The 15,566-nt window shown below is 27.1% G+C and overlaps 1 protein-coding gene across 1 annotated transcript in view; it reads left to right on the top strand.

Annotated features, from left to right (window-relative positions):
- The window catches only part of LOC107437149 (uncharacterized), a 45,706-nt gene extending 33,960 nt beyond the window's left edge, over positions 1-11,746 (top strand). Inside the window, exons 2-3 of the mRNA XM_016049061.4 lie at positions 7,644-7,683; positions 11,495-11,746. Coding sequence (XP_015904547.1) covers positions 7,644-7,683; positions 11,495-11,539 — 85 coding nt within the window. The 3' untranslated portion in view covers positions 11,540-11,746. The remainder of the gene's footprint in view (positions 1-7,643; positions 7,684-11,494) is intronic.
- Positions 11,747-15,566: the final 3,820 nt, after the last annotated feature.

The raw sequence follows: 15,566 nt of genomic DNA, 5'->3' as shown, positions 1-15,566 counted from the left end.
GCATTATTATCATGCGACACGATGTTATTATAATGCGATTATAATACAATGCTTAAAAGTTTTTAGGTTTGCGGCGAGTATGGGTATTTTGCACAGTGAAATTTCGTAACTCAACGTGTACAATCCCAATTTTTCAAAGAAAAACGTAGAACAACAACAGCAACAATAAATGAACAAAAACCCATGATGGCTCAGGGGATAGAGCGCTTGTTTCCCAATGAGGTGAAACGAGGTTGAATTCCAGAGATGGCTGGTCGACACGTATTCCACACCCAGCTCGCATCGACCACAGTGCTCGCATAAAATATCCTTAGTGGATCATGGGTTAGAGTTCCCTTGGCGCTATGGAATGCTTTCGTGGTTTTCCTCTCCATGTTACTCAAATGCGGATTAATTCCATTAAAAAGTCCTCCATGAAGGGTAGTTTGATCCAGGAGTTTTCTTATCTTCCGGATTGGATTCAAAATTACAAGACTGCGGAGTTGAGCATTGGTAGTCGTAAACTTAAAATTGGGTCGGCTGTTCAACGACAATTATGATATTAAAAATAAAATAAATACTAGAAAAATAAATAAGTAAATAATAATATCATAAATAAATAAAAATAATAAAATAAAATAAATAAATTGGCAAATAAAGAAAATAAATTTATAAATAAAAATGAATTTCAAAGGTATTATTACATATGTCATTCATAAGAGATTTCCGGGGACGTTAAAAAAAAAAGATGTGAAATGAAACGTGCCCGTAAAGATCATTAAAAAGCAATATTCATAAAAATCAACACCGAGTAAGCCTGGGATTTAACATGTATCTTTCACATATTACTTTAAGCTTGAGTGACCCGTTCGTTCCATTTCTTCCGAAAAATGGTTCTATATCATTACCTAAGCTTCTGGTAAAACTTATATTTTCCCAAAAATAGCAAGTTTTTACATTAATTACATCTTATTCACTATTTCATAAATGGCCTTAATAATAGCTAATACATCTGTTGAAATAACATTATGAAAAAATTTTATAGCTGAAGCCATTCATCTAATAATCACGCTTTTTGTTACCTAGTAATAAAAATTTTAAATTTATTTAACATTATTATTAACTAGGAGGCTTCGCCCCCTGCTCGCTGGCGCTCGACAACCCCCGGAAGTGCTTTCGCAGTTCATTTCGGATTGCTTCGCAAACCAATGCTCGCTTTGCTCGCTCATTGGATACGTTCTTAACGTCTAGCTTTTGTATACTTTTTTGAATACTGAAGTTCCGAAAACTTTTCACTGTAGAAAATTTTAAACCTGTACATTTCAATATTAATTTGAAATTGCAAACAGTTCACATATTTTTCTTAATCACACTATTCTAAATTTCAGTTGTTGAGAAAAGTAACTGTTGTAAGTTTTGTTTTAAAGTCTTTCCCACCAGAGGGCTAAAGCCATGTGTTGTAAAACAATATGAAATAGTAGTCTGCCACTGAACGCCGGATGTAAAGCATCTGCTTCGATGAAGATAATTTTGTATTTTTAATTCTCTGAAGGGTGCTACCCTAATAATATGGAATTTGCAAAATAAATGTATATATTTTTGATTGTTGATGAAGCCCATCATTTTGTGTTTTCATCAGTGTTCAGAAGCAGAACAATTATAAATTTTTTATTTTATCACAAAAATATAAAATGTATAAGAAACAAAGAAAATGAGTATAGTCATAGAAAAAGTTAAAATTATAATATAATATTTGTCAGTTAAAATAAAACTTTTTGTTTAAGTCATTGTTAACAATTCAAATTTCTCCGAGGCAATTCTAAACCTTAATTTTGTTCAAAATGTCAGTAAAATTAAGGTAGTATTGTTAAGTTGAAACACAATATTTTTAGTTTTGATGTCAGCAACAATTTTTCACAAAAACGATTGTTTCCATTATTAAATTCAGTGTCAACAATTCAAATTCTTCTGAAGCAACTCTTAACCTCTAAATATTATTTTTTTCATGTACACATTTCTAAATGTCAGTATTCAACCACAAAACAACTTAAAGTCCTCAAATTTAGCATGAAGTTGTAAAATGTAATGAAAGAGAGTCATAGCAATAATGTTAGTAGAAGTAAAGTTAGTACTGTAAAATTAAAACAATATTTTTAATCAATGAGCCAAGTTCTTCAAGAAGCAGTTGTAGAAGTAGCTGGATAGAAGTTTTTTTTTATTTAAAACTTTTTATAGAATTTCCTTAAAAACACAATTGTTAATCTGGGCATTTGGCGATACAACACTTATAGAATTGAAGGATTTGTTACGTTAAGCGCTCAGGTATCATAATTTTGATCTAGTTGCGCTTCTATGTCATTTTGATTTATGTTGCTAAGTTAACTTTCAAAAAATTCTATGACTGGCAACAGCATTTATATTTTTTAAGATGTTTGTTTTTATTTATTTTAGAATTCGTTCTTTTTTTAGCGAAATGTTTTTTAACCTAACAGAATTCTTTGCCGACTGTTCTCTGTATATATGAAGAAAATAAAGTAAATATTTAAGTGTTGTGAAAAGAATCTTATTTAGTTGTACAAAGTACTTCTTTAAAATTGAAAACTGTTGCTACCAGCGGAAAAGAAATACAGCCAAAATTTGGGAGCCATGTAAGAGAATTATATATATTAGATTATATATTGTTACAAGGAAAGTAATTTTATATTTCTTTTTATAGTATTTGTCATTATAATTTTTATACAATTTTATAATAATAATATTGTTATCTACGATATTATCTGATATTTGTATTTTAAATGAATATTTGATATTCGCATTATATTTTCGAAATTATTATGAGCATCTTCCATGTATATAAATGAGAAAAAAAACTCTTATATTTATTTTTACAAAAGGACTATCAAGTATATTATAGTGAAACATTTCGCAAAAACATTGGTTGGTTCAGATTTTGTAGAAATATTATTTTTTAATTTTTCGAAGTGTTTTAGAGCAAAATATATTTTTTCAATGATTTCAAAAGATATTATTTGATTGAAAAACTCAGTCAACTATAATCTATACTTATATTTCCCTGACACCATAAACTCTGATATTTCTCTATCTATTGACAACACTATAGTTATTATTTATTTTAATATGTTGTCTTAAGTAATGATTTAAGCAGCATTAAAAAATCAGTTAAATGTTAAGCACTTATGCAGGTTTATTTCGTTAGGTTGACTTAAATAGTAATTTAAGTAGCATTGAATAGTTAGTTATACATTAAGTATTTATTTATTATTAGCTGAATATCCGTTCTCAGTACGGGGGGAATAAAAAATATGCATTAATCAATATTGATCAACATAACGAAATCTTGCACAAAATTAAGAGGAAGTTCCGCCATAATTGAAGTGCAAAGTGGAAGAACCAGGAAAGTGACATTTTTAGGGATGATCAATGAAAATAACAAAGTTGTTACATCAATATTGATATTTTTAATGTTTTTACTTTCACTTTAATCTGAACATAATTTATTTACATTAATTTTTAGTATGTTTCCATACTTTTTTTTCAATTAGGCAGTGGTATATAGAATAAGGCAAAGAAAAAAAGGCCACCTTTGATAAATAGTTAATAAAATAGTTCGGAAACTACTTTTTTCCATACCCTTATTATAGCCTTCCTGAAAATGTCACTTACCTGGTTTTTCCACTAAGCTTTTCAATTAACAAAGCCAAAATAATTTTATCTATTTATTTATTATTATTTGTTACCCTTCCCGGTGACTTTTTGTTATTATATTAAGAAAAACACGTTTTTCGTCGTCTATTACTTTAGAATAGAGATGAACTGAGCTGTATTTAACATCATTTAATGTGATAATATTGCTCGCGGCCAACTCATGATAGTCAAAATTTACAATTATCGAATAATTTTCTTTGGTACACATCCCTTTCAAGGGGACGTAATACACTTACTTCCACTGTATGGGTACTAAAATTGCTTAGTAATGGTGCAGTTTTAATAATTACCAAATATGTCATTATAATACTTTATATCTACATTAGTATATTTGGTATATATTGTATAACCCTTAAAAATTGCGCGAAATTGTCCAACAATCCGCACAATTTCGCAAAAAATTGTGCAATTTTGTTCGATATATATATATATATATATATATATATATATATATATATATATATATATATATATATATATATATATATATATATATATATATATATATATATATATATATATATATATATATATATATATATATATATATATATATATATATATATATATATATATATATATATATATATATATATATATATATATATATATATATATATATATATATATATATATATATATATATATATATATATATATATATATATATATATATATATATATATATATATATATATATATGATCAAAGAATCACTTTATACTTTATTAAAATAGAAAAATGCGTCCAAAAGATAAATATAAAACTCGATTTTCAATAATTTTGGAACATATGAAGGGAAATAAAGTAAACGCATGATGACACGATTATAAAGCCATAAGAATAACTACAATAGGGATATTTATGTTTTCCTTATTTTGACAATATTATTTCATTTTATTTTAGGAAGTGCTTGAACAATTGAATCTTCATTATTTACGATACAAATAACAATATTTTAGAGAATTATAACTTCTGAACTAGGTTTATAGCGATTTTAATTTCCTACTACTCAATTATTAATAAATACAATTTTTATTAATGTAAAAGGCATTACTGTTTCAAAAATAGTTTTAACTATTTCTAAATATGAAGAGATAAACTTATGTTGTAAACTATTTATAGAAATAAAGTAAATTGTTCACTCCCAATTTATGATCCAAGTTCTTAAAAAAATTGGTATCGCATAAAATGATTTATCTTTGTTTACGCAGTTTATATTTTCAGAAGTTCGGAAAATTAGTAATAATTTGTAACAAAAGAAGCGATACAACTGATTGAGATTTTCCAGACGAAATTTACTAACACAACTAGAATCATAACTTTTATTCATTGTTTACTGATGTTGTCTAACCTGTTGGTACTTTATTTTCTAAACGAGTTAATGAAAAAAGTTTTGCCTCTAATAAATAATTCAATTTGTTTTCGTGCCCAGTTCAAAAATGTGTTACTGACATTTCAATTTCCTCTGTAGTTTGTTAGTATAAAACTAAATATAAATGTATACAAAAAAACAAAAAAATAATAATAATAATTGCAAAAAAATCCTAGCATTGTTTTCTTTTTAAAACACGTATCAATTTGAAATTTGTTTCGTAGACTTTACTTCTAATATACATATTTTAACTTAAAATCATGATAATTAGTAAATTCTTACAGTTTAAGGTAATACTCAATAAATAAAACAATTAAATAAAAACTAATTTTTTAAAATTATTTTTTTATTATTAATAATAAATACTTTCAGTTTATGGCCTCTCTAAATCTTATTCTCAAAAGTACTGACAATCAATTTAAAGTATTAGAGCCGTGGTGGCTCTGGGGATAGGGTGCTTGCTTCCCAATGATGTGACCTGGTTCGAATCCAGCGATAGCTGATCGATGCAAATTCTGTACCCAGCACGCACCGACCACAGTGTTGACGTAAAATATCCTCAGTGATAGACGCATCATTGGTTGGAATTCCCTTAATGTCGGGACAACCAAGGGAGATTTTCGTGGTTTTCTTCTTTACATAACGCAAATGCGGGTTAGTTCCATCAAAAAGATCTCCATGAAGGCAAATTCCCCCCAATACTTGCTCCAGGAGTTTCCTTGTCTTCTGGATTGGGTTCAAAGTTACAAGGCTACGGAGTTGACCATTGATAGTCGTAAACCCAGAATTGGGTCGCCTGTTCAACTCCAGTAATAAAATAAAATAAAATTTAAAGTAATACTAACTATTTAATTAAAGTAAATTTAAAATTATAAACGCATTTAAAATTTTGTTTTTATTACAGTAATAAGTAAACAGTTACAGTTTAAATTTAAAATAAACGAAAATCATGAAAGCTGCATATTTTCGTCGTTTATCCTATTTCTGATAGGGCGAACGTGTGAAGGTAGCATAAGCTTGAAGATATATTATCATTCGTGGCATTAGTTGTAGTATAATAAAAAAAATATGATGAATTTGAATTTTTAATACTGATTTAAGTATATTAATCTTAATACTGATTTAATTTATTTAATATAATAATGAATTAAATTTTGTTTAAACGAGTAATACTTATCTAATATCAATTAAAAGTGAGAAAAGTTTTCTGAACGCAATATAATTCAATATTTCCATTATTTATCCAGAATTCAATATGTCCATCACTTATCCATTTCCGGCAAGCAGAACGCAATTTTAATCGTGTATATCAATTAGTTAAATGTTTCTCGAGTTCATAATTATTTCGCGAATTCTGTCATCTAAACAGTAATGATGGAATTTTACTACATCTTGCATGAAGTGTGTGTGTTATTTTAGTAAATAATTTGACCCTTATTGCTAAATTATAAACTCGCTATATTCTTATCAGAGGTACTGCTCAGTTTAAACAGTTTTCTTCTATTTATAGCTATGTGAATGAAAATGTTAGAAGGAAATTATCAATTTAACTTTTTGCTAAACTCTAAACTCACCATATTTTACATTTTGCTAAACTCTAAACTCGCTATACTATATATGATCGGATCTTCACATTCTAAGACTCAATCTCAGGGGGTTTTAGGGGGTGACCTCAAGTATGCTGATAAATATCTAATTTTAAAAAAGTCGTATATTTAAAATTCGATTTCTCAGCACTTATTCGGACAATTTCGGTCAAATTTTGTATTTTGCCATGTAAAATTACTTTATTTAAAATGATGCAAAAATTTTATAACTTACAATTTAAAATTGTCTAGACTGCTAATAAATACAATAATAAAAAATAATAATTTTTCACTAAAAGTTATTTTTTACATGGAATCAATTTCGGATAAACGAATTTAATAATTAAGTGCAGAATTCATTTAAAAAGTCTTCAATATGTGGAAAAATAAGCAAAAAGTAAAATTAGCATTAATGGGGTTAAAGGGAATCGCTGGCCTAGCCTAACAATGGGGACCATATTTTCCGAGTAGCCGCAATCTGATATTTCGACAGTCAAAACTCTGAATCCAATGAAAAAACGATATATTAATTCATAGAATTTTTGTGTCTGATTTCGTAACTTAAAATATCGTCTGCACTAATTAATTAGCATATTTGAAATCACCCCTCCGAACCAATAAGATTGAGCCCTTGAAAGATCCAATTGTTAGATCAAAAGTTATTCAGGGTGGTCCGCTTATTTTTTTGCCCTCTGTATATCTAATCTCAAACAGTTTCTTCAATTGAGATCTATGTATATAGTAAATAAGAAGAAGGAAATTTATGCATTTCGAAATTATTAATTACGAATTCGAAATTATTAATTATTAATTTCGTCAAAATTATTAATTATTAATTTCGTCAAAATTATTAATTATTAATTTCGTCAAAATTATTAATTATTAATTTCGTCAAAATTATTAATTTCGTCAAAATTATTAATTTCGTCGTATTTCGTCAAAAATGTATAAAATGAAATAAAAATATTTTTATTACAGGTACGGCCGCAGTCTTGAAAACCGAAGGAGTGATCTTTCTGTAAGTTATTTTGTTTTCTTAGTTTTGTGGATAAGTTATTATTTTATACTACTTATAAAACGCTAGAATATAAAAAACAATTTAGTCATTAGTTCAATTAATAAATATTAGAAAAACAAGATTAAATGCTAATCTATATTTCTCACGATGATTTAATTATATGAGACAAGTTTTTCCAAACTATGAATTAACCTATATTAAATTAATATTATAAAGTTATCATCGTAAAGATATTGTTAATATTATTCTGCAGTTGGTGAAAAAGTTTAAATAAATTAACAAATTAATTTTAATCTGTTCTTAATTAGTAATAATGTTAACAAAATGTAAAGTGTTTTCTTACTAAAATAAATATCGTGATAATGATAAGGTTACAAATCTTAATTAAAATTTTTCTAATTAATTTTCCTGCATGTAGCCTAATTGTAAGATTTTAATTAGTAGCATTAACCTGCTAATCTTGTAAACATATCGCATTATTAAAAATGGCTGAGGAACTACTTAAATTGCATAATTCTTAATAATTTTGAAGCATTTATTTGCATATCATAAGTGAAAGTGTAATTTAACATGTTATTAGGGAAATGGCATTTCCGAGGCAGAGGTTTAGGAAGCAAAGACTGGACATTCACCCTAAAATATAACAAATTAATTTGAAATATTTCAAATAATTGCAAATTAATTATACAAATAACATCTAAAAATAATCAGAGTTAATTATCATATTGTTATCTATTACAAGACTTATACTAATGAATATTTCTTGTTATACATGATAGTCATAAATTTACTTAGTTTCAAAATTATATGTTCTATTAATAATTCAAATTTGAGGCATACATTTTTGAAAATGCTTAAAATTGCTTTTATTAATTTTTCTTTGCGCGTATTTTGTGTTGTTTTATTTTAAAATGAAAACGAAATTTATTTAGAAACACTTAAAGCCATTCTTAAAATATTTAGAAACTTTAAAAAGTGATGCTTTTAATTTTTCATGTAGTTATTTTAATTTTTAAGCAATTTTTTTATTTATTTTTAATAACATCAACAAAACTTTGATTTGTTTCAGTGTTGTTTCCTAAAAGCATTAAAAAATTTAAAATCTTTTTTTAAAGTTGCTTATTTTCCTACATTTTTCTTGTGCACTGTAAAAAATACCGGATCAAAGTACCGGTACTTAGGGTGCATCATCCGTTAAATTCAGTTTTATTGTAAAATATTATACCGCAATTTTCACAGTAATAATTACCGTAAAATCACTGAATCACTCCAATTAAATAAATATTACTGTAAAAATTACGCTTCATTTGATTTTTTTCCGTGATACGTTCAGGAAAAAATGGATTCTACGGTTAAAAGTATACCGGCACCCTGAGTACCGGTACTTTTTACCGCAACTTGACCCGGAATTTTTTACAGTGTGTGTTACAAGTGCAATTTACTTTCAATATTGTATTTCAATGTTGAAAACAAAAATTTAGATTTTATTAAGACAAATTAAAGTAAAATAATATATTTTATGATTTTTTACATAGTTTTCTTGAATAAGCTGTGGGATACATTCCTTTTAAGTGGAATAAAATATGAAATAATTGATCTTTGATAAAAGAGCATTCAAAATTTCAACATCTTTTGAGGTTTAACAGATAATAAATGAAACTGGTTATATTTCACGTTATCATTCAGATATGATAGCTTGATAGTTTTAATAGTATATTTTTATTTCAAATATAAATATATTTAGAACTAAGAACATTGTTTCTTTTAAATAATTAAACTAATCCCTAAATTAGTAATTTTTTTTTCATAATATGAAATTCATGAGAATTTGTTGTGAGAGAGAGAGAGGGGGGGGAGAATTCAAGATTCACATGATTTGAAACATTCATAGAAAAACTTTCAAGAAGTTGTAGAGGGAGAGGGGGGCATTCAAGATTCACAAGAGTTAAAGCATTTAGAAATTAAATTAGCAAGAGAGAGGGACAGAGAGAGGGGTATTCAAGATTCATAAGAGTTGAAGCATTCATAAATGAAATTTTCAAGAAGTTGTAGAGAGAGAAAGGCATTCAAGATTCACAAGTTAAAGCATTCATAAATAAATTCACAAGTTGTAGAGAGAAAGAGAAGCATTCAAGATTCACAAGAGTTAAAACATTCCTAAATAAATTATAAAGATGAAAATTATCGGTATAAAATGCGCTTAAATATTAAAATAACATTTAATTATTTTATTAAGAGCTTTAAAAATAAAGCAAAAGAAAAAAATGAATTAAAAATCTCCTAGTATCATTTTACATTAATCTAAGTTAGAAATTTAACAATAAACTAGTAATAAAAAAGCGAACAGCAGAAGAGGCTTTTAAAAACTATCTAATTTTTCCATCCCTGACTTGGAAATAATTAGCATGTTATTCCTTAGTTTGGTATTTAAAATGTTGGTAAAGTTACAAAAAGTATAGAGTATGCTTTGTGCTATTTAGACTAAAGCGAAAAAGCAACGATATAAAAGCAAAAAGGAAAGTACAAAAATGGATATATTATAGTTTCGGTTCATTAAGCAAGAACCTCCCTCAGTGTCTAAACACCAAATGATTAGTGTTCAGACTCTGAGGAAGGTTCTTGTTAGCCTAAAGCCCAGAAAAACCTCAAATATAAAATTATGCATCCAATAGAACATACTAATAACATAGTTCAACATTTTTAATAGTTTGAAAAAATGGAAAGAAACTTCGAGTGACTTATCAATATTGCGTTATTTGTAATATTTTATTCATGCATTTTTAATATTTTGACTTATCTTTATTTATCTGCTGTCTTATCTTTGTAACAAATTCTAAATAATTTAATACGTAGAAAAATGTGAATCAAAATTAAAAGACAAATTTAAGATTCTAAACTTTATTAAAACTTAAAATAAATAATAAAAAAAATATTTGTGCAATTCATGTATCCCCAAAAAGTAAATGAATATAAAAATAATAAAGCAATTGACGGTTTCGGTTAATAATCATTTTTGCTTCGGATTAATAAAAAAAAATTTAGGTACTTTCTTATAGAATTGAAACGTACTGTTAGATGAACCTATAAGCTTAAACTTATTAAATTTTATTCCCTAAACATTTTCATAGTTTTTAATTTTTTGCAGTTTTTTACATATTTATTTTTGTTTTCGAAAGATGTTAATCTTATAATTATCCAATGAATTAGATAAATGTATAGAAAATATTCAAAATGATAGTCTTAAATTGATAAATTAATAACATATATGATGCAACGCATTCAGTTCGGCAATAATAGTGTTTAAAGTTATATACTTCACACTATGTTAAACTAAGATAATCTTAAAAATAAAAGAAAGAAAGAAAGAAAAAGAAAAATGTTATGCTTTTTATCTGTCTTTTCATTCATATGATGATTTCTTTTTACTGTGAACTATCTGAGACCTATAATAATCTATTAGAAACCAAAACTAATAGGCAATTAACCTTCCTTTATTATCTATTGTAATGACTGGAGACGAGCTGTTTGTTTTTCTACAACAATGACCAAGACATAACATGCAAGTTCAATAATCAAAATATTTTGACTTTATGACCCGTCCGAAGCACTCATATCGGCTCCCAAGATATAAAAAAAACGAAGCAATCAGAGCTTGAATATCACCGTTGGGCATTGTTTTCTTAGAATAGCCAATTGGTTTTAAAACCGATTCTTAAGCCATATATCCCAAGCTGTAAAAACGATGTCCGCGAGATGATAAAATATTGTTCTAAAACAATTGTCTCAACATTTTATCTCATTTTCCTTGCAGGCTATACGTTCTGAAAAATCTGCCGTTAAAAGGGGAAGGAGATAAAAAAGGCTTCCGCAAGGAAACTGTTCGACAAGATCTAGCCAACAGTGCAAACGATTTGAAAAGTTTCCTGAAAGATGACGAGAACTGTTCGAAATATATCGATTGTTAGAAATTATCGTCTGTTTTAATTTATATTTTAACTCTTTCCAGATTTTGTACACGTATGTTCCAATAATAAAGTCTTCGATGTGCTGTTTTTGACAGTTGTTTGTGTCTTAGGAGTTTCAATTCTTTTGTTGATTTTTTTTTTAGTTCATGATTTTTGTAAAATTATCAGCTCCAATTGATATCTTAAAAAGTATTGCACTTTTGAGAAGATAACGTTTCTTAAACGTCAGTCTCTAAAAAATAGTTTATACGTTATCACACTGTATTAAAACAATGTAATACTTTTAAGGAATTGCTTTACTTAAGAAAAAGAATTTTTTGAATTCGTCTACTTTAAAAGAGTCCAAATTTCTGAATTTTTTTCCCCTCGTGAATTATAAACTAATTTCCTGAGATTTGTAGATTGATCAGAAATAATTGAGAGTTTAAATTATTGCAGTTTTAATCATGATGATTGAAGAACCAAATTTAAAATTAAAGTGAGAAACGGAAATTTGAAAGAAATCTTTACCTTCGTTATAAATAAATTTTGAATTCGGCTAGGTATCTAAGCATGAACACACATCTTTCAAAAGGTACAACATTTCTTTGATTCAGAGTCTTTAATTATAATGCTGCACACTCTCAAAAATAGGGTTGGTGTTGAACCATAATTTCGGGCAACTTTTTTGAACCCAGTTTCCGTTTAGCCCATTAATTACACTGAGTGAAAAAATTTTTGTTTTACCTACGCCATTACTTTATATATTGCCTAATTCACGTGTGGAGATTTCAAATCTAAAATTAGTTTTGTTCCTAAAGCCACAGACTTTTTTTATAACTGACATTTTTTTAAAATTTTTTGTCGAAATGTACAAGTTTATATAACAGGGGATCTCGCAAATGTTGAGACAAACTTCTAGAGGAGTTAGGGCACATCCTCAGGATTAAAAGGGCATAAGAATCCATGCCTGTAAATGTCGTCGTACGCCGCAAGGGGAACTTCCCTAGTATTATTCCTCATCATCCCCCTTCCCTTTACCCAATTTCCGTTTATCCCATTATTTACACAGAGGAACACATTTTTTTGTTACATTTACGCAAATACTTGATCTTATCTAATTCGGATGGAGATAGGAGAGACAATACAATGGCAGATTTGAAATCAGCGATACAAAAGTATTTAAGATAAGGTAAGAAAAATCCCATGCAATAGGAAAAAAACCTAGCGTCAGTTCTGTTTTTACAACAATATGGAGCAATTTAGCACCATATTACCATAAATATGTACAACTTAGCACCATATTATTATAAACTTAATATGGGGCGACTTAGCGCTATATTATCGTAAACTTGAAATTGTACAATTTTGCCTCATATTATTGCAAACTTAATAAAGTGAACTTAGCACCATATTATCGTAAACGTAATGTGGTGCAACTTAGCACTATATTATTGTAAACTTAATATGGTGCAACTTCACACAATTTTATAGCAAAGTTAATATGGTGCAATTTAGCCCTACATTAAATTTACTGCCAATTTGCAATTTATAATTGATAAAGATTTCTAACAGTAAACAAGGTAAGTACACAACTCCTTTATGACTTATTAATATTAAAAATTAAACTTATAAAAATAATTTATCAAATTTTGTCTGTGTTTTTCATTGTCTTGTGTTTTATTCTTCAAACTTTCAGAAAAGTTTTATTGTGATACCTCACAGTAACCATGAGAAAATAATAATATACATTTCTACCTTATTGCTGTAACGATATTACTATTACGGCCAATTTATTGAAAAATTATTAAGTCTTTAAGCGTGATTCATAATTTTCGCAAAATAGATTCGGCAACTTAGCAATAATATTAGTTTGTTATTATTGCTATAATCCAGGTTATAAAGATTACTAAAATAAGCTAAATTTTTTTAATTAATTTCTAATTCTAGAACAATATTATTAATATGCATATTTAGTGTACTGGGTTCTGATAATAGGAAACTTTTATAACTTAAAAACGGTGATAATAGTTTCAAACTTAATAACTGTCCATAAAAGCATGCATTTCATGTTATTAATTTTTAATGATTCTAAATTAAATGTATTTGCATTTTCATTATAACACTTCAAATAATTTTAATTACAAAAACTCTATTTTAAAATTAGTTTTTATTATAAAATTATTTCCAAACACTTATTTTAAAAAAAATTTCTAACAGTTTACTGTTAAATCAGTTAACACATTATTTAAATTAAATTTATAACAGTTTATAACGCTATATATGAGTAATTATTGTATGTTTGAACAACTTTTATAGTAATACAAATCAAAAGCGTGCTAAAAAATTCCAATATAAAATATTAATTATGATTTACAATCAAAAGGTTCAATGACTAATTCGCGTAACCTTTCAATGAGTAATTCGCAATTAAAAAATTCGTTATAATATGCTATTCATGCATCGTTTAGAAACTACACCTATAATGAAAAGCAAAAGAATAATAATGAAACCCATGAATGTTTTTGATATTTTATTACCAAATATTGTTAATATTTTTTTAAATAAAACGCAAAAGCATTATAAAAAGTATGTCAAAAATATTCAACGTTTTCAAATTATTTTCTGTTTGTGTTCTTTTATCATCAAAACAAATTATTCCGTTGTTTTGATCCGCATTGAAGTATGCCTATAAAATACAAAATAATGGTTTAAAGTATAAGGTATAATAATAATTTAAAGTATAAGTATTAGGATTTATGTATAAGGTTCAAATTATATTAATGATCTAGGTTTTTATCCAATATTTCATTCCGTTTTGTGTTTATTTATTCATTTTTTAAAAAAATTTAATATAGAGGTAGATAATATTTTGAAGTTTACGAGTAAAGAATGTTTGAAGTTCATAACTCATTTTTCTTGTTTATATTCTTATGTTTTCATTAACTTTTAAATAAAATGGTAATTATCGATTAATCAAATACATGCTATAAGAATACGAAATACAATCAAAACTTTGTTCCTAGTTTCGAGCACAAATTTTTTTTAGATATTTCACTATTCAGTTATATCTGAAAATATGCACGTATTTCCAACGATAAGCAATAGAAGTCCTATTTCCGTTTTCCTAAATTAGATGAATATTTTTTCTCCTCACCCAATGAAAATCTCCAAAAGTTTTCTTCGAGCCTCCGTGGCTGAAAGGATATGGCATTCGCCTCCCCAATGAAGTGACCAGGTTCGAATCCCAGCGATGGCTGATTGATATGAATTCTGCTCCCGCCTCGTATCGTGCTGACGTAAAATATTCTCAGGAGTAGACGAATAATGAGTTAGAATCTTCTAGCCGTTAGGCTAACCGAGGGAGGTTTTCGTAATTTTCCTCTCTATATAACGTAAATGTGGGTTAGATTCTTTAAAAAGTTCTCCGCGAAGGCCAAATGTTTGATCGAGAAGTTCCCTTGTCTTCTAGGTTGTGTTCAAAATAATAAGGCTACACCGGTTATAAAAGGAAATTTTAAAAAAAATTTAGAAATCAAACTTGTTTCATAATTGTTGTAAACGTTCCATTTTCATTTGAATTAGGTTAAAAATTACAAGAATTTAATAAATAAATGCAAATTTAAAAAAACTGCACATTAATTAGGCTAGAAATCTACTATTTTTTTAAACGATAAACTTGTAGGAATAAGTTCCTCTTTGGACAAACGAAAAAAAAAAGAGTTCGAATTATTCTCAAAATACCTTTATTTCGATTTATTCATAGTCCCATTAGCAGCGTAAACTTGAAAGAAATTAGGGTGACGCGTCCGCAAAAAATACTATCAACACTGACTTTATTTTTTCTTCCTCAAAAAAATCGAAACAAAAAAAAATAAACAAAAACGTACACAACAACGTTGAATGAGCCCATTCTTCTAATCAGGACAAAACAGCACA

This window comes from Parasteatoda tepidariorum, chromosome 6 (genome assembly GCF_982258835.1).
Source record: "Parasteatoda tepidariorum strain Cologne lab strain chromosome 6, Ptep-v5.0, whole genome shotgun sequence".
NCBI lineage: Eukaryota > Metazoa > Arthropoda > Arachnida > Araneae > Theridiidae > Parasteatoda > Parasteatoda tepidariorum.
Note: the sequence above shows the minus strand (reverse complement) of the source record. Positions and strands in the feature narration are given on the sequence as shown.